Source organism: Oncorhynchus keta, chromosome 10 (genome assembly GCF_023373465.1).
Source record: "Oncorhynchus keta strain PuntledgeMale-10-30-2019 chromosome 10, Oket_V2, whole genome shotgun sequence".
Lineage (NCBI taxonomy): Eukaryota > Metazoa > Chordata > Actinopteri > Salmoniformes > Salmonidae > Oncorhynchus > Oncorhynchus keta.
This window is the reverse complement of record NC_068430.1, coordinates 43,234,228-43,261,111: the sequence shown is the minus strand read 5'-3', so window position 1 is coordinate 43,261,111 and position 26,884 is coordinate 43,234,228. Positions and strand designations below refer to the sequence as shown.

Sequence of the window (26,884 nt, the reverse complement as noted above, 5' to 3'; positions counted from 1 at the left end):
GATCATATCAACTTATAGTCACTGTTCATTTTGAATATCAAAGATCAGAGCTAACTGGTGGAAGAGAAGGGGGAAGCCAAGACATAGAGGAAAGCAACTTTACCGCTCCAATGGAAAATACTTCTTAGCTGTTATCACGTTCACAAATGTCCTAAAACCTGTGGACAGTTTACTTTCGGATGTGTTCAAACTATCAGTGACTTACTTGACTCATTCCTTTTAGCTCCTAGTTGAACAACTGGCCTCAAGCCATCAGTAAGACAGGGTCTTTTTGAGATTGTCAACTAGGAATCAACTTCAACCATAAAGGTGTCGTTCTGAAAGTCAAGAGTTTAGGAGACGGGGCTAAAAGTAGTGGGAAGGAGATAGCCTTTGGTTCAGTTCTGTCTGTTGCATTGACCTCTGATATAAATGGGAGAGAGAGAGAACCCTGCTGGTAGCAGTAGGGTGACACACACAACACACACACACGCTGATGCAGTCTGCAGTGCTCCTTCACCCTCATCTCTTGTGTGTAGGAGGAAGACTATTGCTCCTCTCAGTACGTCTGTCCCCCAGCAGTACAAGGTATAATACTGTCCCTCTGACTACCACAAAGACTAGTGACACTCAATTTTAACAATTAAATCCATTTTAATCCCACTTTGAAACATGATGCCACTAAATTAAACCTTCGAGAAGAAAATAAGTTTCATTCAAAACTTCATAAACCTCCCATGATGTTCTCTGAAGCAACTTTTATCCTGAGGCAAAGAAAGTACAAAAACATTGAAGACTAGCTTAAAGGTGATACTTGTCTGGATGGTGTCTAATGTAGTAATTTACTATACAATGATACTGTCTTGCCTCTTTTTCTCCAGTTTCCACCATACATCACTATATACTTACATTTAATTGTTTAATTTCTAACTCCAACGGTAGTGCTGGAAGGGGAGAATGGAGCACAGGGAAGGCAGTATACGGGCCTCTTGCATATAAACTGAGTTTAAATGTATTTGGCTAAAGTGTATGTAAACTTCTGACTTCAACTGTATATTTGGCCTTGTGTTTTAGGTAATTGTCCTGCTGAAAGGTGAATTTGTATCCCAGTGTCTGTTAGAAAGCTGACTGAACCAAGTTTTCCTCTAGGATTTTGCCTGTGCTTAGCACTATTCCGCTTATTTTTATTCGCCTCCAAAAAAATCCCTAGTACTTGTCGATGACAACCATACCCATAACATGATGCAGCCACCACCATGCTTGAAAATATGAAGAGTGATACTCAGTGATGTGTTGTGTTGGATTTGCCTTGTATTAAGTACAAAACATAATTTCTTTGGCAATTTCTTTTTGCGGAGTTACTTTAGTGCCTTATTGTAAACAGGATGCATGTATGTGGTTGAATCTGTGCTTGAAATTCACTACTCAACTGAGAGACCTTACGTGTGTGTGGTATGTGTGGGGTACAGAGCTGGGATAATCATTTTAAAATCATGTTAAACACTATTATTGCACACAGAGTGAGTCCATGCAACTTATTATCTGACTTGTTAAGCAAATGTATTTAGGCTTACTATAACAAAGGGGTTGAATAATTATTGACTCAAGACATTTTAGCTTTTCATTTTAAGGAACCACACATGCGGAGATCATCCGTTCACCTACTTTGCGTCTCAAAGACACGGCGGTTGGAACCAAAAATCTCAAATTTGGACTCATCAAACCAAAGGACAGATTTCCACCGGTCCAATGTCCATTGCTTGTGTTTCTTGGCCCAAGCAAGTCTCTTCTTATTATTGGTGTCATTTAGTAGTGGTTTCTTTGCAGCAATTCGAACATGAAGGCCTGATTCACACAGTCTCCTCTGAACAGTTGATGTTGAGATGTGTCTGTTACTTGAACTCTGTGAAGCATTTATTTGAGGTGCAATCTGAGGTGCAGTTAACTCTAATGAACTTACCCTCTGCAGCAAAGGTAACTCTTGGTCTTCCTTTCCTGTGGCGGTCCTCATGAGAGCCAGTTTCATCATAGCACTTCATGGTTTTTGTGACTGCACTTGAAGAAACTTTCAAAGTTCATGAAATTTTACGCATTGTCTGACCTTCACGTCTTAAAGTAATGATGGACTGTCATTTCTCTTTGCTTATTTGAGCTGTTCATGCCATAATATGGACTTGGTATTTTACCAAAGAGGGTTATCTTCTGTATACCATCCGTACCTTATTGGCTCAAACGCATTAAGAAGGAAAGAAATTCCACAAATGAACTTTTAACAAGGCACATCTTTTAATGGAAATGCATTCCAGGTGACTACCCAATGTAGTTGGTTGAGAGAATGACAAAAGTGTGCAAAGCTGTCATCAATGCAAAGGCTTGCTACTTTGAAGAATCTCAAATATAAAATATATTTTGATTTGTTTAACACTTTTTTGGTTACTACATGATTCCGTATGTGTTATTTCATCGTTTTGATGTCTTCACTATTATTCTACAATGTAGGAAATAGTAAAAAGAAAGAAACATCCTTGAATGAATAAGTGTATCCAAACTTTTGATTGGTACATGTGGTGTGCAGACACTTGTGTGAAATCACAGCATGTGTCTGTGTCTGACAAATGGTCCTACAGACAAGTTCTCGGTTGTTGAGCCCGTTAGAACAGAACAGAGGAGATGGGCTGGGAGGCCCAAGGGCAGTGGATGGGGAGGTTAGTGATGGCACATGGTGGTCTAGTCTAAAGAACAAAAGAGATGGGAGGCTTTAGTGGGCCTCATGGAAAGATCATCAGGTGCGATCCCTACAGTATTTTATTTATTTTATTTCACCTTTATTTAACCAGGTAGGCTAGTTGAGAACAAGTTCTCATTTACAACTGCGACCTGACCAAGATAAAGCACAGCAGTTCGACACATACAACAGCACAGAGTTACACATGGAATAAACATACATACAGTCAATAATACAGTAGAAAAATCTATATACAGCATGTGCAAATGAGGTAAGATAAGATAGGTAAGGCAATAAATAGGCCATGGTGGCAAAGTAATTACAATATAGCAATTAAACACTGGAATGGTAGAATGTATTCTTGCCTCCCAAATCTCTTTTATTGGTGTTGGTAACAGGGATGGGAGTTTCCTGATTGATTAAAACTGTCCTCCTTTTTTGACATTATCCGCTATTCACAAATTGTCAATTGACCTCCACCGCAACTAATATTATGAATTCCTAATTATCTGATAGCATCTCTGTAGTGATGACTGTGTTCTGATGCCTATTGCCTCTAGGGAATGGATGGATGTCCTCAGCCCTCCCATTATTCCTCCTAGCCAGAAAAAAGGGAAGGGGTCAGAGGGCACAAGGGACCATCGGAGTGGACCCCCGACCAGAGGTGCAGGCTTGGCTCACCACCTCCAACACCAAACTCCTTGTCCTACACACACACACACACACACACACACACACACACACACACACACACACACACACGTAAACCTATAGAATCCATATTGTTTTTATTGTTCTCAGAAACCTGTGAAATGGCACCACCGTCACATTCTGCTAATGGAAATGTTTCACAGGTGTCAGAAGTTAGGCAGGCTGAAATGTTAAGGCTCTCTTTAAAGAAGACACAGGGTGGAAACGAGGCAGAGCAAGGAGACCCAAAAAAACTAGGACCAATTAGGGCTATAGATCCCAGGAGGCTGCAGCTTTCTGTTCTCTCCGTGACTCCACAGGTCAGAGACAAGTCTCGTTACAAGGCTGCGCTTCCAAAGACACGCCTGCCGGGGTTAATTGGCAAAACCTTTCCAATTTACAACATCATTTTAAACCTCTGACACATTGTGTCTCATAATTAGTTTTCATTATCATCCATTGGAGTTTCCAATTAGACACAATGTTTCTCCCAGAGCATTCCATTACCTTTTTAAGTAGTTAACTGCCCGTCAATTTAACAACTAAAATAATGGCGGTTAAAGCAAGGGGTTGGAAATTACATCACCTTTTTTATTTAACAGCTTTCAGAATGTGTCTGTGCGGTATTCTGAGGTATGAGGATCCTAAACGTGGCTGTGCTGATTGATGTGAAGAGAGTGTCTGAAATGGCAGAGGAGAAGTTAAGATTCACCTGGGTCCCAAGGTCAGCAGACCCTTACAGCCTCCCAGGAACCATTTAAGCCCACTAAATAGTTCTGTTCACAGGGTAGTAGGGGTACAGATTCGTGGCTTACACTGCTCGGGTCTGGTGTTGGCCGTCTCTTCAGCCGTGCACTTACAGTTCATACACGGTCTTGTTCAGTTCTCGCCAAAAGGAATATTTCCTCAGAGGAAATCGGAACGCTTGTTCAGTCCAAAGGAGGCTGGTGGGAGGAGCTATAGGAGGATGGGCTCATTGTAATGGCTGGGATGGAGTAAATGGAACAGAGTCAAACTGTCACGGTTTTCATATGGTGAAGGAGAGTCGGACCAAACTGCAGCGTGTATATTGCGATCCATGTTTAATCACACAACGTAAACACGAATAAACACAAACACTACAAAACAATAAACTAAACGAAAACCGAAAACAGCCTATACTTGTGTCAACTAACACAGCACAAGGACATCAAGACACTCAGGACAATCACCCACAATTACAACCAAAGAATATGGCTGCCTAAATATGGTTCCCAATCAGAGACAACGATAAACACCTGCGTCTGATTGAGAACCACTTCAGACAGCCATAGACTAACCTAGAACACCCCACTAAGCTACAATCCCACTATCTACACACCACATACAAAAACCCATGTCACACCCTGGCCTGATCAAATACATGAAGAAAAACACAAAATACTACGACCAGGGCGTGACACAAACGTGGTTTCCATATGTTTGATGTGTTTGATATAGGGTTGCAAAAAGAGGGTATATTATTGGAAACTTTCTAAGTTTACCAGTAAACTACCAGAATGTTGGTATATTTCAAGGATTTTATGTAATCTATCACAAGACATCAAGTGGGTACTTCAAATTATCACAGGTGTCTGTAATAATCACGTGTAAAATATATTAAATAAGATGATTTTAAAATAAAAATAGAATGACAAAGCTGTAAAACATGATCTTAAATATAAACCATCAACTTAGTGAACACCATTGGTGTTTAATATGATGGTTTCAGCATGAAATATCCTTTATATATATTTTTTACACATTTGATTTATTTTACTATGCCAATATGTATTTGATGTCAATATTTTGGCGTCAAACTGGTGGCAGTTGTGAACCCAGTCAACAGTTAGAAGAGTTGCAGAGTTAATTGAAAATAACGCCATTGTTTTTCATGAATGTATTTCTCTTGAATGATATGGTCTATCCACTAGAAACTCATGGACAATATGGATACAGATATAATAAAATAATACTATATATGCATTTTTTAAAAGTTATTCAGGTATAAACTACCAAAGTTAATTACAAAACTTTGGTCAATTCCAGGTAGCTTTTTACAACCCTAGTTTGATGCCGTTGCATTTATTCAATTTCAGCCATTACAATGAGCCCGTTCTCCTATAGCTCCTCCCACCAGCCTCCTCTGGTTCAGTTGTACTCTTCTATTTATATATGGGGGGTAATTTATAATGTAGCGAGCTAAATGACCGAGTGACGCAGCGTTCTAAGGCACTGCATCTCCGTGCTAGAGGCATCACTGCAGACCCTGGTTCGATCCCTGGCTGTATCACAACTGGCCGTGATCGGGAGTCCCATAGGGCGGCACACTAATTGGCCCAGTGTCGTCCTGGTTAGGGGAGGCCGGGGTAGGCCATCATTGTAAATAAGAATTTGTTCTTAACTGACTTGCCTAGTTAAATAAAGGTTCAAATAAAAACATGTAAATGCCACCTTTGCAATCTCATCAAAAGGTTTGGCACTTCTGAGAAAAAAATGACAAAGGAAATAAAAAAGGGTTGGACCTCTTAATGTAACCGGTTAAGGTGTTGGAAATTGGAATAGTAGGGAGCCAGGTTGACATCCCAGTCGGGCTACCCCCCCATGATGTATGTGCATGCTATGGTATGTCATAACTGCATGTTCCTCCTGTTTGTGTTTCAGGGGCTGATGGATCAGTGAATGGGGGAAATGAGGACGAGGAGGAGTACCTGAATCTGCTCTATGATCCCTCGCTTAACTGCTACTTTGATCCCCAGTCTGGGAAATACTATGAGCTGGTTTAATTCATTAAGCTTTTTGATGAGCAAAATGCAGGAAAAGAACAGAACAGGCATGTTCACTACTGGAAAAAAATTTTTTTTTTTGTTTTACTTAATTACGCTTTTCTGAACTATTAACGAGCCTTAGAAAATATTTATACCATTCTGTTATCCCCGGTTGTATTTAATATGGAATGGTGAGGATGCTCTTGTAATTAATTGTTTATACAGTGACTTTTTGAAGTGTTCTGTACTGTATAGTGTGTATGCAGTAATATGTGTGTCCTCTACACATATTTGTGATTAAACGTGTTTGCTTTACCCTTGGCTCAAATGTTTTTGTCCTTTGTTCAATTTAAGTGGTTAGACTTAGCCAGGGGCGGACTGGGAGAAGAATTTGGCCCTGGCATTGGATCGACGCCAGCCCACGTCGCTGTGTGCGCCGCCAACTCGCCGTATCTGTCTCAGCATCTTCTCTGCTGTCACTCTGTGCTTCTTCTTGTTCTCTGTTTGTCTTGCCTGTCTGCTTAACCCTTATACATTATAAAAGCCAAGCCAATGATTTAGGCTGTATTGCAGATGAGTGCCTGTCAAATGTGTTCCCCTGAATCAACAGTAAGTGTTTATTACTATTACAGTGCATCAGACTAACATTTCCCCTGGTGGCACTGGTGCCACTAACTTTTGCAGTTGGTGGCACCGGCCCATGTTTTAGTCTGACCCAAATCATAAGCAATCATCTTATAAAGTAATTCATAGTGCTTTATTAATATATACGTATAATATATAGACTACTGAGGTAGGCCTATTCAAGAAATTAGTTGTTTCACCTAATATGTCCAAGAAAAAAATATGTTGGTGTGTGTCAATTTCAACCAGCCCATCTAACAATAAAATTATCCAGCCCATCTGGCATTTTCCAAAAGTGCCAGATGGCCAATCCGCCCCTGGACTTTGCCTACACAAGACTTACAAGACAAATCAGGACTGCACTTAAATAGATTATCTTCATTTTTCCTGCATTCACTCTATTACTATGGACAATACATTTCTGTTTATTTCACTGCTTATAAAATGTTTATATTATATTATAAACATTTATTTCAGACAATTTCCCCAAAAAAATATTCCTATAATTTATGCAGCTGTTTCCTGGAATTTGTACTTTTCCCCTTTCAAGAAACATGCAAAACTCAATCATGCAATATAGCCTACCTTTACAATCTTGTCCTCTCGAACTTCCCTAAATAAGGCATTCCACCTCCTCCAATCAGAAAAGCCTTTCGTTTCCACGTAAACAGGTGAAAAACCCAACCAGGAAGTAAACAATAATGGCGATGACTTCAAGAAAAATAGTTTCTAATGTTTTAAAACTATTTATTATTTTCTTTATTCAACAAACACTTTGTGAGAGACCCACCACTAGTTTATCTTCAACCCAGAAGTTATCGGAGGACAGGAATGAGATCCATATAAGAAGTGTCACCCCCACCAAGTCGTCAACTCAACAGGTGAAGTAGCTGTAGCTATCCGTTGTCTGTCAATGTAATCGTTGTTGACAGTTGTACGTATGCGCATACCTAGGCATTCGGTTAAATGGCAATCACATTTGTGACATTTCATTTCTCAAATTAAATTCCATATCTTTGTCATTCAATAGGCAAGACTGCACCCGGGGGTCATTGCAGCTGTGATATTCGTTACATTTGCTGCAGTTCTTGCTGCAGTTTTGATCATCAGAAAATACTGCTTTCCCCGCAGGTATTTGTGATATTGATATGGATCATCAATAGAGCTGTGTTGGCCTTTCTATTTTAGATCATTATAGATCTTAATATCATGAAAGACAACATCAAACATGTTGCCTGCCTGGAGGTCCAGTATTCTGGATGTTGGCTGCATGTCAATATGAATGTAGCCTTTTAAGGATTTATGATTGCCTTCATGAGGTTGTTCATTATGCTCATTTTATGTTATTTCACCAATGAGTAAACTTGCTTATCAAGTGTAGTGCCCAGGGTACTATCATAATGAACTGCTTAAGTCATAGTCTCAATAATAAATAATGTAAATGTTAAACAGTGTTTCCTTTTCAGCGAGGCCACATACAGGTACTCAGTGCTGAGGCGGATGGAGGCTGAGGGGTCAGGAGGGACTGAGGAGGAGGAGGAGGACGGGCCCGGGCCCTACACACTGGGGGAGGACTCTGATGAGGTTGGTGGACCTGGTCCTGTGTCTGTCATCCTCCTCGTCACTATAGTGGTATAGGGTGAAGTTGCCCCAGGACTCTTGGGTCAGTTTTGCATTTTCCCTACTGATGATTAAGGTTAGGATTGGGGGAAGAGAAGCTGATCCTAGATTTGCATCTTGGGGAAACATTACCCCTGAGCCACTATAGTCTACTCCAGAACACCTGTCTTAATCAGCCTAAGTTATACCACAGGCTATACGATAGTGATTGTACCTGCATGGACAATACTTGGCTGCTAAACATTGGGACATGACACGCCATTTATTTCATAGGCCTAGTCTACTATATATTTTTTTCAGGGTTTCTGGGTGTTTTTGCTGTGATAAGAGATCTAGTCGTGTCTTTCTTCTCTTTTCTCCCCTCCAACAGGACATGTTGGAGTGAATCATCATTCGGATGACACTGCTCTGCGCTCAGGTTAGCTGAGGTCGACTGTGAAGTGTGTGCCGAAATGGCTGGGCTCTTTTGCATTGACTAGTTACAACAGGGCTATTATCCACTGATGCTGGTTCTAATTCAGGGAATTGTTGTCATGACATGCATACCTTATTCTACACATCTAGACTTAATAATATTTGTAAACATATAACCGATACCAATGGCAAGCAGACCAAAATAACCATTCTTCACAAGTATAGAAGCTGTGTCTGCACTGTATACCGCAATCAACTCGTTCTATTTGTTACTGACCTCTTCAAGCACTGTTTCAGTTGTTGAGTATTGTTGTGTCATCTTTAAGTATTATTCACACATTTAATGTAAAGAATGTGGTACTATGTTAACGTAACACAGCGGCCCAGGTTTTTTCTTTAAGACACAAGCTGTTGTGGTTACGTCCTTTATTTTTTTTGTCATTTAGCTCTTATCCAGAGCGACTTACAGTAGTGAGTGCATACGTTTTTCGTTGTTTATTTTCTTTTTTTTAATATTGTATAAACATGTTGTATAAATGTATTTCCCCCTGAGCAGAAATTAATATGTCAGTCAATCAATCAATCAAATGTATTTATAGAGCCCTTCTTACATCAGCTAATGTCACAAAGTGCTGCACTGAAACCCAGCCTAAAACCCCAAACAGCAAGCAATACAGGCCTAGAAGCACGTGTTTGCCGTTCTGTTTTGTGTTTGCCCTTCTGCACTTTGAAATTAAATCATGTACCGTTACTGTGAGTTTCTTCAGTGCTTATCAATAAAGAGACGCTCTGCTCACCTGGCATTATCAACCACACCCCCACACCTGTGTATGCTAATCACATAAACCAACAATCCAAAGGGTAAATATGGAATCAAGGAAGGGAGCGATTCCAGTAACAATAACGCCATCAGGCCAGTGTATGCCCTCTTGTCCATTGGCCCATTCCCAATCACACTGCTGTGTTCTCCGTTAGGTGTTTGATTTCAACACTAGAGGACAGTAAAGGTATGGCAAAAGTAAATAGAACAGCTAAAGCCTTTCTCCGGTGAAAGGTCTCTTTGTGTTGTATTGTTTGACCAAATATCCGTTGTCGTGTCCTCCACGGTGTGGCCATCTTGTTTATATGGTGGGTGTGGGCATATTACCATATCCTGGTTTCACAATGTAGCTTACAGGAGTGTTGGCATTTACTCTATACTATAGGCTACAGGATAATCACTCTTGGTTCTCTATTGAGGCTGAACACTGCTGTAGGTTTTACAGGATGACGGTGGAAGTGGGGACTGTTGCTTGAGCTATACAGCATGACAGAGGAGAGTACTCCAGGCTGGCAGGAAATACTTCAGGAATCTCTTCTTCCAGTGTAAAGAACTGCCAAAATACCAAGGAATTGTCTTCTAATTGGCTGTTGAGATGAGACCAAGAGGTGAGAGCTCTGCTTTTGCATGGCATGGAAATGTTTTGAATAAGTTAAATGTGATTGAGTGTGGAATTTGCATTATCTCACATATGTGTCGTTGTGGTTGTGTTGCTGTGGTTGTGGTTGCTAGACGTTGTGTATGCTGTTACTTTCCTCATCGTCATCCTCGTTATGTGGGGAATCTATACCAACCCACCCTACATCCATCAGAGAGCAAGGGTTATACAACAACATATCTTTGGTAAGATCACTCTTTCTCCATATCTATTTCTGTGTGTCTCTTTTGCCCTCTACTTAATCGTTTTTCCCCTCAGTATAATAGCACTGTGTTGTGTTTCTCTTATTTCAGGAGCTCAAAGAGCAACTGTGGTCACTGCTGGTAAGTGTTTCAAGCATTTCCATTTCAGCTATTTCCCGTCTATTTTAATAGTATCAATCAATCTTCATAGTTGAACATGCCGAATATTCAATACATGCCAAATGCTGAATACAAAAGTAAAATATTCTGCGGGAATAATTTATTATGAGGTAAATAGTTGAACTTCAAAGTGATACAGACAGTTCAGAAGTGTCTCTTATGACGTCTGAAGTTTTCTCTTTGTCCCTGAACCCTCTGTCGCCTATCAGTCAGTAATCTTTAGCTATTCACAGCCTCCTCCCTCACTTCTTGAAAGTAAAGCAGTACTCTGTTTCATCAGATCTAGGAGTGTGATAAGTGCTGGTTCTAAAGGAGAGAGACGTAGGAGGGGGGTCCTACATATGAATTATGTCTCTCATAATATGATTTTCTTAACTTTGCATTAATTTCAACTTTGTATCAAAATTTTTTTTACTTTGCATTAATTTCAACTTTGTATCACACTTTGTTTCATGTGTAACACTTTGAATCACATCTGAATAGGTTTCCATTTACACACAGTACCAGTCAAAAGTTTGGAAACACCTACTCATTCAAGAGTTTTTCTTAATTTTTTTAAACTATTTTCTACATTGTGTAGATATTTTGACTACCTCATGAATCTGGTTGAAAGAATGTCAAGAGGGTGCAAAGCTGTCATCAAGGCAAAAGGTGGCTACTTTGAAGAATCTCAAATATATTTTGATTTGTTTGCCACTTTTATTGGTTACTACATGATTCCATATGTGTTATTTCATAGTTTTGATGTCTTCACTATTATTATACAATGTAGAAAATAGTTTTGTTCTTTTTTAATTAAGAAAAACCATGGAACGAGGAGGTGTGTCCAAACGTTTTGACTGGTACGGTAGGTTGCTTGACTGGTTGTATATGAGACTTATCATAAGGATGTGTGTTACAGCTGGATGAGCATGTTGTTTTCTCCGTGGGTTTCTAAATATATCATTTCAACACATATCTGTCTGTGCCTGTATTTGTCAGCTGTGCCTGAAATCTCCCATCCAAAATGCAGCCTTTCCAAAAACTGCCCTATCGACCATTTTGCATTTCAAATCAAGAGTGGAGCAGCGACTGTTGTGGGCCCAAAGATCTGCTTTGATGGTAACATGTATGTGTGTTCTTAACCAATTTACATTCATATTGTTAACAGAAATGGACTTATTAGCTAGTGATTAGTGAGCAAGACAGAAATATTTGAATGCAGCCCACCCCTACTTTAAACGTGTCCCAAATTTAAACGTGGATATTTTCACCAAACTTTTGCACGACACTTCAGCTATTGCACATGTGATTGCTACTCCAGCTCTTGTGTTTGGAGTCTTGTGACATGTGACTCTCATCCCCATAGTGTTATGAGTGGTGTGATGAACAACGTGGGACCAGGCCTGAACCTAGTGCTGGTGAATGGTGAGCTCAGCTTCTCCTAACTTCACCACACATAAGCTGTGATGCACATAGACACACTGCTTTGGAGTGAATGATTGGATTGTGCGAAAGGGAAATGGGATCAGACATGTCTGACTTGCTATGCAATGTGCATCTCTTGTTTTCATAGGTGAAAATGGGCAGATCGAAAAATTTGACTACTTTAACATGTACTCTGGAGGTAAGGGCAGTTATAAGAATGCAACATTCAAAAGGCACTCGCACACCTGAGCTATCTTTGTTGCAGGTGCCACGGTAACAATTGAATAGGATACTAGCAAGAGCAGCGTGGGGGTATCACTGCTCTTTATTAAGCTTTACGTATCGGCCTCAAGGCCTTCGTCAGAGCTTTTTTATTAGGATGCAAAAGCGACATGCATTCTATATTCTGATGGAAATGTAAAGGTAGAAATTATCTTGTTTTTTCATCTAAACTACAGTTTTTTTCCCCCTACTTTCTCCAAAAAGAAACAAAGGCCATCTTGGACTTCTTGAAGACGATTAAACCCGGAATGATTGTTCTGGTGGCATCTTTTGATGATGCAGCGACAAAGTAAGTTTAAACTAGTGGTGGGCAGTGGGCACCAATATCGATCATTTGATATGATATCGATATATCGTTTGATGTTAAGAATATATGAGCAAGGCATATTGTGATATCGGTTTATCCCTCCTGTTAACCTACACTATAATGTGAAAAAAAAGCATAAATGGCTGTTCCTGTATGCACAAAACCCTCTCACAGACCTTCTCACAGGCTGTCTACTTAGTATTCGTAGCATGCCTGCTGAGTCATCACTCAGTAGATGGGCCTCCCATTGTATTCAGACTGGGTGGGTAGGTTAGGCTCCCAGAACATTCACACCTGGCCCAATGAGCAAACCGCAAACAGATGTCTGGACTTCCCAGAGCAGAGACAGTTGTAAATGTTATTTTTTTTGTAAACCAATATATTGTATCAAGATAAAAATGCAACTGATATAGATTTTCCATATCGGTGCCCATTTCTAGTTTAAATAAATTCAAACATTCATAAATCAATATTAATTTTACGTCCTGTTTTCAAATAAGAACAGTCACACATCCACTCTGACCCTCAATCTCTCCTCAGGATGACTGATGAAATCAGGAACATATTTGCGGGACTGGGAAGCAGCAGTATCAAGGATGTCAAATTCAGAGACAGCTGGGTCTTTGCTGGAGGCGCTGGGACAGAACAGAAAAGCCCCTTTGAGAAGGTGAGAGAGCATTTGTAGCAACGACACTGTCTACAACAAATATCAAAATCAATCGATATAAAATCCCTATTCTGTCCAGCAACATTTTTGCAATACTACTACACAATGATATAGTAGAGACTATAGTACTATAAGCTCTCTCTACTTTTGTAATAAAGCAGATGGTATATAGTGTGACAGGTTCTTTGATGAAACTACAGTGTGATGATTTCCTATCTTCTTTTGTTCAGCTGGCTGCCAATAATCAGAAGACCAATATTTACGGAAACTGGCCAGAGGTGGTGGAAATAGCCGGCTGCTTCCCCAGGAAGATCTGACTAGACATCCCATACAGAGATCTCCGAGTATACTGATCTCGAATCATGTCCATCTTATCCATGTATTGTTATTCATTATTATGTCAAAGGCTAAACAGATCCTGAATCGGTACTCATACTATATGAGACGTTTTATAAGTACAGGCCTTGATAGACTTCCTATGAAAATGGTTCCGGACTGGCTTGATGATTGACAGATCAAACAAACCACTGTCAGGATCACTCAACTTTAAGGAACAACTTCTCTGTTAAGACTGGGCATTCATTGTGTGTTTTTTCATGTCAGATTATTATGGTTACATCATTTTTTGCAAAATAGAGTAGTTTCAAAGTATGTAAAACAATAAAAAAAACATGTGTTTTTAAGAAATTCGAGAGATGTTGTTTCAAATTAAATAATGAATCTTGGGCTCCCTCTATGGGATTTTTATTGAACTACAGTTCACAAATTGTACTGTACTTTTAGTAATGTCATAATCCCGGGCCTAATTTGAAATGCGCTGTCTTTTGTGTAGCATCATACTTTTCCCTGGAGAAATACCAGGGAACCTCTTACCTCGTTCACTTTTGTGTGTTTAGCGTGGTAGCACAACTATTTTGGGAGGGAAGCACCTCTCATTGGTTCACTAGATAGATGGATTTTTGATCCTTCGATGTCGGCCCTTCCTATCATTGTGAAGCAGAATTCACCAAGCGTTGGATTGTTCACCCACTAATAGGGAACGTGAGCTGGGTTTAGACTGTCGTGAGACAGGTTAGTTTTACCCTACTGATGATGTGTACATTTACATTTACATTTAAGTCATTTAGCAGACGCTCTTATCCAGAGCGACTTACAAATTGGTGCATTCACCTTATGACATCCAGTGGAACAGCCACTTTACAATAGTGCATCTAAATATTTTAAGGGGGGTGAGAAGGATTACTTTATCCTATCCTAGGTATTCCTTAAAGAGGTGGGGTTTCAGGTGTCTCCGGAAGGTGGTGATTGACTCCGCTGTCCTGGCGTCGTGGGGAGTTTGTTCCACCATTGGGGGCCAGAGCAGCGAACAGTTTTGACTGGGCTGAGCGGGAACTGTACTTCCTCAGTGGTAGGGAGGCGAGCAGGCCAGAGGTGGATGAACGCAGTGCCCTTGTTTGGGTGTAGGGCCTGATCAGAGCCTGGAGGTACTGAGGTGCCGTTCCCCTCACAGCTCCGTAGGCAAGCACCATGGTCTTGTAGCGGATGCGAGCTTCAACTGGAAGCCAGTGGAGAGAGCGGAGGAGCGGGGTGACGTGAGAGAACTTGGGAAGGTTGAACACCAGACGGGCTGCGGCGTTCTGGATGAGTTGTAGGGGTTTAATGGCACAGGCAGGGAGCCCAGCCAACAGCGAGTTGCAGTAATCCAGACGGGAGATGACAAGTGCCTGGATTAGGACCTGCGCCGCTTCCTGTGTGAGGCAGGGTCGTACTCTGCGGATGTTGTAGAGCATGAACCTACAGGAACGGGCCACCGCCTTGATGTTAGTTGAGAACGACAGGGTGTTGTCCAGGATCACGCCAAGGTTCTTAGCGCTCTGGGAGGAGAACACAATGGAGTTGTCAACCGTGATGGCGAGATCATGGAACGGGCAGTCCTTCCCCGGGAGGAAGAGCAGCTCCGTCTTATGTGTTGTTGCAATAGTTGTTGTTGATGTGTTGTTGCAATTCCATCTCTACCTAATCCCTGTTGTTGGTGTTTTCCAGGACTCCCTTGCCTGGTTCCAGATCTGTTTGTGCTATAATGTGAATTCCTTGTCACTCATTATCATGCCACACATGCGCATGTTTGGCGTGACAATGAAACAGACTGGCACCCAGGCTAAGGACTCCCTGGATAGCAGTGGCAATTGCTAGTGGGGGGATTACCTAGGTTAAATAGATAAATGAATGGTGTAGTGGCCAGCTAGACCTTCCCTGGCTGCACAGAGCACCAATACGCCCACCCATTACCGTATGCAAACCGGCTGCTCCGTCAACCTCAATTAGCCTAATCTGCCCTGGACCCCCCTTAAGCTTTGGAGAGTGGCGAGTGGGGACCACCGGTTACCCACGAACAGGTGGTCAGGAGTTTTTTTTCTTCTTTGATGTTATTCTTCTTAATTATCTAATCTCTACCTCCTCTGTTTCTCTCTCTCTCTCTCTCTCTCTGTATCTCTTTCTCACAAACCCCGATCCTCACTCTTCTCTCGCTCTCCTTTCCTTGCAATCTCTTACCCTCTCAACCAAAATATCAACTGCTCCCTTCTCTTTCCTTCTCAAGCTTCTCCCCACCTACCCCCCTTTCTCACCCCTCTCTCTTTCTCTAGGCTCTCTTCCTCCCCCCACTCCTGAAGAGGCAGACCTCTATGTTTCGCTCATTTGTTGACGGGCTTGGTGTGATGAACGTCTGGTGAATTCCCTAGATTTAATGTGCCCTCTCTGAGACTGGTGTCACGCATTAGGTGACGGTCGGGTTGTCAACTTGTCCTTGGTCCTGGGGGAGTCCATTCCTCCGCGCTCTCCTCTCCTTCACCAGAGACCAGCTCGAGTGAAACTTCAGTAACTGTACAAACTCACCTACTCTTGCCGAGGATCTCAGCTCATCCCGAGGCCATGGGAGTCACCCACGGAAAGAAAGTAAGTAACTATTATGTTTCCTTCCTCGTTTTATCACTTCTGATTTGACACGACGCTGGACAAATCTCAGGTCACATGGTCAGCTTGCAGGGTGGTGCTGCAGAGACATGCATTATGTTACTAGACTGGAAATGTTAAACAACTATTCTAATTCAATTTGATGTGTCTGTAAGCCCAAAAAAGGCCTATGACACTTGCGAGCCATAAAACCTGAGGCAATTGTTTTTCAATTGTAATTCATGTTTTGAACCTCAACCAGATTGAAAGTTCATGTTTGTCTCTGAATGAACATCTTTCATCGAACCTGTTTCATAGAATAAAGAATTACAGAAACGTTTGGTTTCCATTTTAGGCCACAGAGTTGCTTCACTGGCTATTTACACATTTGTTAAGTTCAAATGAGCCGTAGAAACCCACCGGAGCACACACTGGATGAATCAATGAAATGATGTTGAACCAATGTGATGTAAACGATGAATTGACGTCTGTGCCCAGTGGAACCTTCTGAAATATTCTGACAGCAATTGAAAGAGTGACAGTACGTTTTGTCTGGACCTTCAAGCTTTGTGTGTAACCCAAAATAATTGTGTGTCTGTGTGAAACAACACGTAGACTAGACCCCGTAAGAGCAGCATGTTTACCCCAGAGCGAAGGTCCTGCTGTTGTGTCACAATAATGGTCTACGCACAGCATCTTCTCCCAGAGATTAGCCAATCGGTGGCAATACCACCTCATTATCTATGGAATGGGTACATGGAGGAAAATCGGTGAAGGTCATGCTTTTTCAATTTCAGAAAATGGCAAAAAGCACAGGCCTATCCCTTGTTAGCTTAAGATTTTGAAGAAAATAAAACAGATCTGATAATATAAAGTGATCTATAACAGCGCTTTGGTCCGTGATGCTTTATGCTGCATCTGGCAGTTGAAGCTTACATTTTTCTGCATCTGGCAGTTGAAGCTTACATTTTTCTGCATCTGGCAGTTGAAGCTTACATTTTTCTGCATCTGGCAGTTGAAGCCTACATTTTTCTGCATCTGGCAGTTGAAGCTTACATTTTTCTGCATCTGGCAGTTGAAGCTTACATTTTTCTGCATCTGGCAGTTGAAGCTTACATTTTTCTTCATCTGGCAGTTGAAGCTTACATTTTTCTGCATCTGGCAGTTGAAGCTTACATTTTTCTGCATCTGGCAGTTGAAGCTTACATTTTTCTGCATCTGGCAGTTGAAGCTTACATTTTTCTGCATCTGGCAGTTGAAGCTTACATTTTTCTGCATCTGGCAGTTGAAGCTTACATTTTTCTGCATCTGGCAGTTGAAGCTTACATTTTTCTGCATCTGGCAGTTGAAGCTTACATTTTTCTGCATCTGGCAGTTGAAGCCTACATTTTTCTGCATCTGGCAGTTGAAGCTTACATTTTTCTGCATCGGTAGGCCTACTGTCTGGGTTGGAAAGGTAGGACTAACTTTTTAAAGTACCATGCTCAGATTCCTACTGATGTCTCAGATTATTCTATTTGCAAACAGGGACAGTTTCTGTGGCAATTTTGATTTGGCATTGGGAAATAGGCCTATGTGTTCATTTTATCATATCTCTCTATCTAATTTTTGCCTGTAATTTAGGTAATTTGTATGGAATTATAAAATATTCTGCTAATATGTAAAATTACGTAAAGTCTGCTAAATGACTTAAATGTAAATGTAATTAAATGTTTATAAAATACTTTATTTCTCGGACCTGCAAATACGATGATAGATTCATGCAATGCTTTTACTATAAAAGGAGATCTTTCCACCCCTACCATTGTCTACGGTGGTCTGTGAAGCCTCAACCTGGCCCACTGCCATGTTTGCTATTACAATTCCTGCGTTGCCATGTAATGCTTTAAGGATGAAGAACAATTTCTAAAATGGCATATCTAAGGCTCGAGTCTGTCCCGGAAATGAGGGTAAATGGTAAGGATGTTTTGTTTGAATTATTATTTTGGGTATAGAGGATCATCACTTCTTTTTTTCTTCTTTAAGTGCTCAGGGCGGGTTTAGGTCAAATATATTTTGCTGAAGGGAGGGACATCAGTTTTCATTTCAGAGGGCCGATTTTCTCCATGTAACCTCTTATAATGAATCAAATTCACTCCCTTAGTCAATAGCTGATCATGTTAGTATCCGGGTTGGGCGGTCAATACCATTTCAATTTTGTCATTTGTAGTGGTGGATCAGGACAAATTGACAAAGAAGCTTAAAATACCAGTACACCACTGCCAATAGGTAGACTGAGTCGCTGTGTATAAAGTTAGCCAGCCCCTTCAATATTTAATGAAAACCTATCTGCTATCGACATACATTTTTTAAACTTTTCAATTAATTAATTATATACCCATAAAAAAAAACATTGAGTATACAGTGGGGCAAAAAAGTATTTAGTCAGCCACCAATTGTGCAAGTTCTCCCACTTAAAAAGATGATGTAATTCTCATCATAGGTACACTTCAACTATGACAGACAAAATGAGAAAAAAAATCCAGAAAATCACATTGTAGGATTTTTTATGAATTTATTTGCAAATTATGGTGGAAAATAAGTATTTGGTCAATAACAAAAGTTTATCTCAATACTTTGTTATATACCCTTTGTTGGCAATGACAGAGGTCAAACATTTTCTGTAAGTCTTCACAAGATTTTCACACACTGTTGCTGATATTTTGGCCCATTCCTCCATGCAGATCTCCTCTAGAGCAGTGATATTTTGGGGCTGTTGCTGGGCAACACAGACTTTCAACTCCCTCCAAAGATTTTCTATGGGGTTGAGATCTGGAGACTGGCTAGGCCACTCCAGGACCTTGAAATGCTTCTTACGAAGCCACTCCTTCTTTTCCCAGGCGGTGTGTTTGGGATCATTGTCATGCTGAAAGACCCAGCCACGTTTCATCTTCAATGCCCTTGCTGATGGAAGGAGGTTTTCACTTAAAATCTCACGATACATGGCCCCATTCAATCTTTCCTTTACACGGATCAGTCGTCTTGGTCCCTTTGCAGAAAAACAGCCCCAAAGCATGATGTTTCCACCCCCATGCTTCACAGTAGGTATGGTGTTCTTTGGATGCAACTCAGCATTCTTTGTCCTCCAAACACGACGAGTTGAGTTTTTACCAAAAAGTTAGATTTTGGTTTCATCTGACCATATGACATTCTCCCAATCTTCTTCTGGATCATCCAAATGCTCTCTAGCAAACTTCAGACGGGCCTGGACATGTACTGGCTTAAGCAGGGGGACACGTCTGGCACTGCAGGATTTGAGTCCCTGGCGGCGTAGTGTGTTACTGATTATATATGCCATTTAGCAGACGCTTTTATCCAAAGCGACTTACAGTCATGTGTGCACTGATGGTAGGCTTTGTTACTTTGGTCCCAGCTCTCTGCAGGTCATTCACTAGGTCCCCCCGTGTGGTTCTGGGATTTTTACTCACCGTTCTTGTGATCATTTTGACCCCACGGGGTGAGATCTTGTGTGGAGCCCCAGATTGAGGGAGATTATCAGTGCTCTTGTATGTCTTCCATTTCCTAATAATTTCTCCCACAATTGATTTCTTCAAACCAAGCTGCTTACCTATTGCAGATTCAGTCTTCCCAGCCTGGTGCAGGTCTACAATTTTGTTTCTGGTGTCCTTTGACAGCTCTTTGGTCTTGGCCATAGTGGAGTTTGGAGTGTGACTGTTTGAGGTTGTGGACAGGTATCTTTTATACTGATAACAAGTTCAAACAGGTGCCATTAATACAGGTAACAAGTGGAGGACAGAGAAGCCTCTAAAAGAAGAAGTTACAGGTCTGTGAGAGCCAGAAATCTTGCTTGTTTGTAGGTGACCAAATACTTATTTTCCACCATAATTTGCAAATAAATTCATAAAAAATCCCACAATGTGATTTTCTGGATTGTTTTTCTCATTTTGTCTGTCATAGTTGAAGTGTACCTATGATGACAATTACAGGCCTCTGTCGTCTTTTTAAGTGGGTGAACATGCACAATTGGTGGCTAACTAAATACTTTTTTTGCCCCACTGTAACTTATAGATGCCTCGTGAGCTTACGTTCAAATGTCGTACCCCATCAGAACTCAAAATATGAGCTTGTTTTACTTCTTTGTTTGTAAATATGTACTGTAAATGTAAACAACCACTGTACAGCCTAAAAAAAAGTCTTCATTCAATTCGTATCGCGGAAATTGAGCGTGACAGTGTGGTGTGATTGAAATTGAAAGGCACTGTTCCCGCGTCAGCGGAGACTGCATTTACAGTGAACACTGCATATTTCGGCTCAATCTGAAATGACCTTTGCGTTTCCAGCACACAATCTGTAACGCTTCAGCGATACAGACTGACTAGAGCCCATAGTCAAAACTATAATGTTGATATCATGGATGGTCAGTCCTTGTATCCATAGCTCTGTCCATGACGTTTTTAAGAGTGGTTACATTTCTCAAGGTCCGTCTCTCCACTGTTGACCACATCAGTGATGGTGAGGCATTATCATCGTTTGAAAATGCAGATTTCCTTTCTTTGAACTATTGTTATGCTGCGCCAAACTCAGGCCATAAGAGATGCTGTCTGGCTGACCTCCACATCAGGCAACATATGTACATGTAGACAAATGCAATGAACCACCAGATTCTGTTTAGCTTTCATTTAAAACAAAGTTGGACTTGCTTTTAATCTGTTGCAGCAGTATGTCCAGCTGAAGGATTTAATCTGAGATACACTCAGTGGCCAGTTCACGAAAATGGTTTGCTCCAACAGACAGTCACGTGGCCGTGGCTTGCTATATAAGGCAGGCAGACGGGCATCAAGGCATTCAGTTACTGTTCGATTGAACATTAGAATGGGCAAAACGACTGACTGAAGCGACTTTGAGCATGGTATGATCATAGGTGCCAGGCACGACGGTTCCATTATCTCAGAAACGGCCGGCCTTCTGGGCTTTTCACACACGACAGTGTCTAAGGTTTATCAAGAATGGTGTGACAAACAAAAAAACATCCAGTCAGCTGCAGTCCTGTGAGTGAAAACAGTTTGTTGATGAGAGGTCGAAGGAGAATGGCAAGAATTGTGCAAGCTAACAGGCGGCCACAAACAGTAAAGTAACAGTTCAGTACAACAGTGCATCTCGGAACACAAGTCTTTGTCGTCCTTATCACAGATGGGCTATTGCAGCAGACGACCACACCGGGTTCCACTCCTATCAGCTAAAAACAAGAAGAAGTGGCTCCAATGGGCACGGTATCACCAAACAACGCCTGGTCCGACGAATCCCGATTCATGTTGCGTCATGTTGATGTCAGAGTCGGGATTTGGTGTAAGCAGCATGAGTCCATGGCCACATCCTGCCTGGTGTTAATGGTACAGGCTGGTGGCGGTGGAGTAAGGGTGTGGGGAATGTTTTCCTGGCACACATTAGGTCCCTTGATACCAATTGAGTAATGTTTCCATGCCCTGAAGAATTCAGGCTGTTCTGGAGGCAAATGGGGTTCTGACCCAGTACTAGATGGATTTGCCCTAAAAAACTGGCCAACGATTGTATATTACTCCTCTAAACAAGGCTTCATATTGTATTGAAAAAAATAATTGTATTGAACGTTATTGCCAGTAACTAAGGCCTGTTGTTTGTGGTTTTGTCGGTAATGAGGTGGATGGCAGGCCTCCACAAGGGCCTCTCCTCTCGGTTCACTTGTCATCTGGGTCTGTAGCTGCCCCTTCACATCACAAGGGCCTCTCCTCTCGGTTCACTGGTCATCTGGGTCTGTAGCTGCCCCTTCACGTCTGGTCTAACACAAACAACAAAGGACCATTGTTGAGCTGATTGTCCATTGGGACATTCAAAATGAGTAGGATGTGATCACCTTATGAAAGATATCCTCGAAATTAGACCATTCAAAATGTTTGTGAAAAACGTGGTATGAGAGAGAGAGAGAGAGAGAGAGCAGCTGGGAACGACATTACTGTGAAACATTCTGCTGTATTCTTTGGTCTGACATTTCCTCTGACAGTTCCTCTGACAATTTCTCATGTGGTTGATTGTGTTTTATCTGTTGACAGAGTGAACACCACCTCCAAATATCTCCCACAAGAAGTAGAACACCTCTGAAGGGAACAGGTGAGAACAATCTGTTATCCAATTAGAATAGAATAAGAATACATCACTTAGCATCTACCTGTATTGTCATTGGACAATGAAGATGTAGGGCAGTTGTCCCAGACACAGGTTACATCTAGTCCTGGACAGAAAAAGCAGGCTCAATGGAGAATCTCCATTGAAAGTCCTTAGTAGTCCGGGACTAGACGTAATCTGTGTCCGGGTCACCAGCCTGTAGTGTCTATCTACCACGAGGTGCGTGGAGGTGCTTTGTGATACTGTAAATCCCTAACCATATTGTGATGGGTGTAATTATGTAAATAGGTCCGGCAGTTGGCTTCCAGTGAGGAGATTTAAACAGGGCGGGGCTCACGCCCTGGGTAATCCAACCTAGAGGGCGAGGCACGGAGCGGAGAGGAGGGAGAGGGGAGAGAGAGAGTGGAGGGATCAAAGTCACAAAGGGGATGGGAGGGAGAGAGGGTAGAGGGGAGGGAGAGAGGGTAGAGGAGGGAGAGGGAGAGAGGGTAGAGGAGGGAGAGGGAGAGAGGGTAGAGGAGGGAGAGGGAGAGAGGGTAGAGGAGGGAGAGAGGGTAGAGGAGGGAGAGGGAGAGAGGGTAGAGGAGGGAGAGAGGGAGAGGAGGGTAAGGAGGGAGAGGAGGGAGAGGGTAGAGGAGGGAGAGGGAGAGAGGGTAGAGGAGGGGAGGGAGAGAGGGTAGAGGAGGGAGAGAGGGTAGAGGAGGGAGAGGGTAGAGGAGGGAGAGGGTAGAGGAGGGAGAGGGAGAGAGGGTAGAGGAGGGAGAGGGAGAGAGGGTAGAGGAGGGAGAGAGGGTAGAGGAGGGAGAGAGGGTAGAGGAGGGTAGAGGAGGGAGAGAGGGTAGAGGAGGGAGAGGGAGAGAAGGAGAGAGGGTAGAGGAGGGAGAGAGGGTAGAGGAGGGAGAGAGGGTAGAGGAGGGAGAGAGAGAGAGGGTAGAGGAGGGAGAGAGGGTAGAGGAGGGAGAGAGAGATAGAGGGACAGTGGGGAGAGAGAGAGTGGAAGGATCAAAGTCACAAAGCGAAGGGGAGGGGAGGGAGAGGGAAAGAGGAGATGATGTATGGAGAGAGAGGGGGCAGTAGCGAGGCTACAGGACAACCTGAGCAGTCATGTGACTGACTGGCGGCTAGAGGTGTGGCCAGGGCTGGAGGTGGGGCTGAGGTGGAATGGAGACAGAGGTGTTAGGGTAGTGGAGCAGGGAGTGGCTATGGAGGTAGGCTCCCAGACCAGCCCAGCTCTGGCCAGACCTCTGGATTCATAGTGCCAGTGATAGCTTTGCTAGCTTACTTATCACTAGCCGGGCTCTGGGCTCCATAGAAGAGATGGATACTAGCAGTGTCATCCTAAACAGAACACCAGGGAGGCAGAGAGAGGGACTGGTCAAGTCAGGTAAGGGACCTATAGATAATTTCACAGTGAGAGAAACAACTGCAGAAAGAGTAGCTTTTCATAGGAACTGATTGATGATTGGTGTAAAAAGGGCATCATGTGTTGGGTTTGTGAGCACATCATTAATGTATACATGAATGAATGATTCGATATTGGGTTGATGGGTGTTGATGATCATGTTTCCATCCCTCTGGAAAATCACGGAGGCAAACTTTGTATTTATGCAAACACTTTGTAAATATGGTCCTTGGAGTTTGATAGTGAAATGTATAACCACAACATGTGCACAATACGCTGGACACCTGTTGTTCTATGTAGTTCTGATATGGAGATGGCTAATGCCCTAACTTGGTCCTAGATCTGCTTGTACTGTACAGCCAACTCCTATGATGTTTCCCATTTCAATAACCGTAGGAGTTGGCAAGACAGCACAAACAGATCTGGGTCTAAGCTACTAATGGATCACTGTTGTCCATGCCAAGGAATAGAACATAAGCTTAACACACCATAACGGACCTCTCTCCCATAACAAACAGCTGTGGTGCTATAAACAGAACAAAATGACCTGTTTAGCTGATTCTGCTGCTATGATGCAACTGGAGTGTGTCTGGCCAGCGGAAAAGGGACATGATTTTAGTTGTGTAATGTGTAATGTTACTAAGTGATGTAACCTCTGTCCATCATTTCTGCTCCTGTCTAATACGAGGCTTTACGGACATGTTTTTAAAACGAGGATGTGAGCTCAGGCAAAACGTTCAAGTTGACTTTGTCTCTGTCCCCCAGCCTCAGCCCACACTGGCCTGCTGTCGGACCAGGATGGAGAGCAGGGTCAACGTGCAGAGGACCAAGAGCAGGGGAAGACGGGTGGATCCCCACCTCAGCCAGAGAGTCAGGAGGAGGAGGGCAGAGACCTTATCATCCAGCCCAAGAAGCGCCTCAACCTGGTCAGAGTCTCCAAGAGCCACCAGGAGCTCCACAGGGAGTTAAGGATGACACACAAGAGGTAGGGCTTGTACAGGGTAGCCCAAGCGTGCTCTCTGCACATAGCTGCAAAAACGCTTCAGCAGTCCTATTTGTTCTCTGTCAGAGGTCCCTGTCTGGATGTGAAGCCGGAGCTCCAGCGTGTTCTGGAACAGAGGAACTGGGAACAGGGGATGAAACTGAGGAGAGAGGCAGAGGAGGAGAAGAAGGACAGGTCTCCTCTCCAACGGGAACTGCTCAAGAGGCACCAGAGGCTGGAGGAGGTTGGTATATGTCATGTCAACGTGGTGGAGACTGCCTTTGCGGTAAACGCTGTGCATGTCGGCAGTACTTTGGCGATTACGGATTTTTTAATTTTTTAAATTTTTATTTCACCTTTATTCAACCAGGTAGGCAAGTTGAGAACAAGTTCTCATTTACAATTGCGGCCTGGCAGGTCCAGCCCCTTGAATCCAGCCCCTTGCTTTTGCGTCTGTCTGACTTGTCAAAAGTTGACCTGTTTCGCACTGTGCACAGCTTCACTCGTGCATTACTCGCTCATTTACATACAATGCTCATTATTAAAATGTAAGATGGAGTCAAAGCAGACATGACTTATTCAGTTCCTGCGAACTTTACATACGGTGGTGTCCTGTTGGGTTGAAACGTGTACATACACATGGTATGCAGTCCTATCTACTACCTCTGTATTCAATGACTGACTGTCAGTGTCCATCTGTTCCCTGCAGCTGGAGAGGGAGCTAAAGGCACAGCAGGAGGGCCTGCAGAGTTCCCCAGAGTTCATCAGAGTTAAAGAGAGCCTGAGACGCACCACCATACTGGATCTGGGAGAGCAGGTAGTTTAAAAGGACCGACGGGAAGATGTGTAACGTATGGCTAGAGTGGCGTTGGGGTTGTTTTAGCATCGACATGAGGTAAGGATAGGATGGTGTGGATAAATGATTACACAGAGGTGGAAGGACGACTGACATTGAGCTATTCAATTGGGTTGACAGTTGGTTGGGATAGTGTGCTTGGCATAGTTCAGGACAACAGTGACCCATTAGTAGCTTAGACCCAGATCTGTTTGTGCTGTCTTGCCAACTCCTACGGTTATTGAAATGGGAAAACATCATAGGAGTTGGCTGTACAGTACAAGCAGATCTAGGACCAAGTTAGGGCATTAGCTATTAGCTAGCTGCATGGGAGTACAGATGGACGCACGCATGGTGCAGATTGGTACCTGAACATGTCGTCAGGCCACACGTCTTCTCCGGAAGAGCCTACTGCATGAAGGTAACCACCCCGTGTCCAATTGGCCTTTTGAAGAACATCTTTATTTGTTCCAATTAGGGATCGACTCCCTGCTAGCCTGGTCCCAGGTCTGTTTGTTGTCTTGCCAACTCCAATATTATCTTCTTGACAACGACCATAGGATCTGGCTATACCGCACAAACTGATCTGGGACATGGCTGGGCCCTCCCATCCTCTGAGAGACTTGACGTTAGTTTAGTCATTTGTCTCTCATGCCAACCACCTCTGACACACCGAGAGGGAGAGCACCCCTTTAACCAGGGATCTTACTGAGTTACATACAATGAGTGAACGTAACGTTTTTAATTTCATGCCTATAAAGTGTTCACATTGTGATTGTATTAGTGGAATATGTTGATATACTGTATCAGTAGATGTATTTCTAAAATAATATTACATTTCCTATTTGTTTGTTAATAAGTTCACAGTATTTTTTTTACCTGTCGTAAATGTTCAGAGTCGTTTTATATTATTAGCAGTTTTGCAACTGGTCTAAGACCAGTTGTTATTTCTTAAATACTGGTTCCGTCCTGTCCTTCCCTGATCCTCTCACGTACACATTCTCTATGCAAATCAACAGAACATAACATCATTCACCTAGTGACAACAGTGAATAATAATGTTTAACACTTCAGATGACATTGTCCTTGGAAATGTGTTACTTTGTCATAAATAAAAAGGACATTAAACATGAATAAAGTGCATTTTGTATTTTATCTGGACACAAGCGTAAGACAGCATCCCATGTCTGCTGTACCATACGCCCTCTATTAT

General features: G+C 42.4%; 3 protein-coding genes across 8 annotated transcripts in view; all 3 read left to right on the top strand.

The window, feature by feature from the left end:
• Positions 1–6,502, top strand: part of cfap20dc (CFAP20 domain containing) — a 60,054-nt gene extending 53,552 nt beyond the window's left edge. For 2 of the 3 annotated variants that reach the window (XM_035778279.2, XM_035778278.2), the window contains 2 exons: positions 3,265–3,368; positions 6,077–6,502. In XM_035778279.2, coding sequence (XP_035634172.1) covers positions 3,265–3,368; positions 6,077–6,198 — 226 coding nt within the window. In that variant the 3' untranslated portion in view covers positions 6,199–6,502. The remainder of the gene's footprint in view (positions 1–3,264; positions 3,369–6,076) is intronic. The other variant, XM_035778280.2, reaches the window with a different exon arrangement.
• A 3,448-nt stretch (positions 6,503–9,950) lies between these two features.
• Positions 9,951–14,028, top strand: LOC118388804 (protein FAM3C-like). Of its 3 annotated transcripts, XM_035778282.2 has the most exons (10): positions 9,951–10,266; positions 10,391–10,501; positions 10,610–10,639; positions 11,479–11,520; positions 11,660–11,786; positions 12,027–12,085; positions 12,234–12,284; positions 12,572–12,656; positions 13,215–13,341; positions 13,572–14,028. In XM_035778282.2, the coding sequence occupies exons 1-10, from the start codon at positions 10,254–10,256 to the stop codon at positions 13,656–13,658; spliced, it is 732 nt and encodes a 243-aa protein (XP_035634175.1). In that variant the 5' UTR covers positions 9,951–10,253; the 3' UTR covers positions 13,659–14,028. The 3 variants fall into 3 exon arrangements, with proteins under 3 accessions (XP_035634175.1, XP_035634176.1, XP_052383032.1); XM_035778283.2 differs by lacking the exon at positions 11,479–11,520 and having other exon boundaries at positions 9,960–10,266; XM_052527072.1 differs by lacking the exons at positions 9,951–10,266; positions 10,391–10,501; positions 10,610–10,639 and adding an exon at positions 11,278–11,329.
• A 1,269-nt stretch (positions 14,029–15,297) lies between these two features.
• LOC118388805 (actin-associated protein FAM107A-like) lies at positions 15,298–26,803 on the top strand. Of its 2 annotated transcripts, XM_035778285.2 has the most exons (5): positions 15,298–16,296; positions 22,380–22,437; positions 24,620–24,839; positions 24,924–25,080; positions 25,546–26,803. In XM_035778285.2, the coding sequence occupies exons 1-5, from the start codon at positions 16,273–16,275 to the stop codon at positions 25,660–25,662; spliced, it is 576 nt and encodes a 191-aa protein (XP_035634178.1). In that variant the 5' UTR covers positions 15,298–16,272; the 3' UTR covers positions 25,663–26,803. The 2 variants fall into 2 exon arrangements, with proteins under 2 accessions (XP_035634178.1, XP_035634179.1); XM_035778286.1 differs by lacking the exons at positions 15,298–16,296; positions 22,380–22,437 and adding an exon at positions 23,607–23,836.
• The last annotated feature ends 81 nt before the right edge of the window (positions 26,804–26,884 follow it).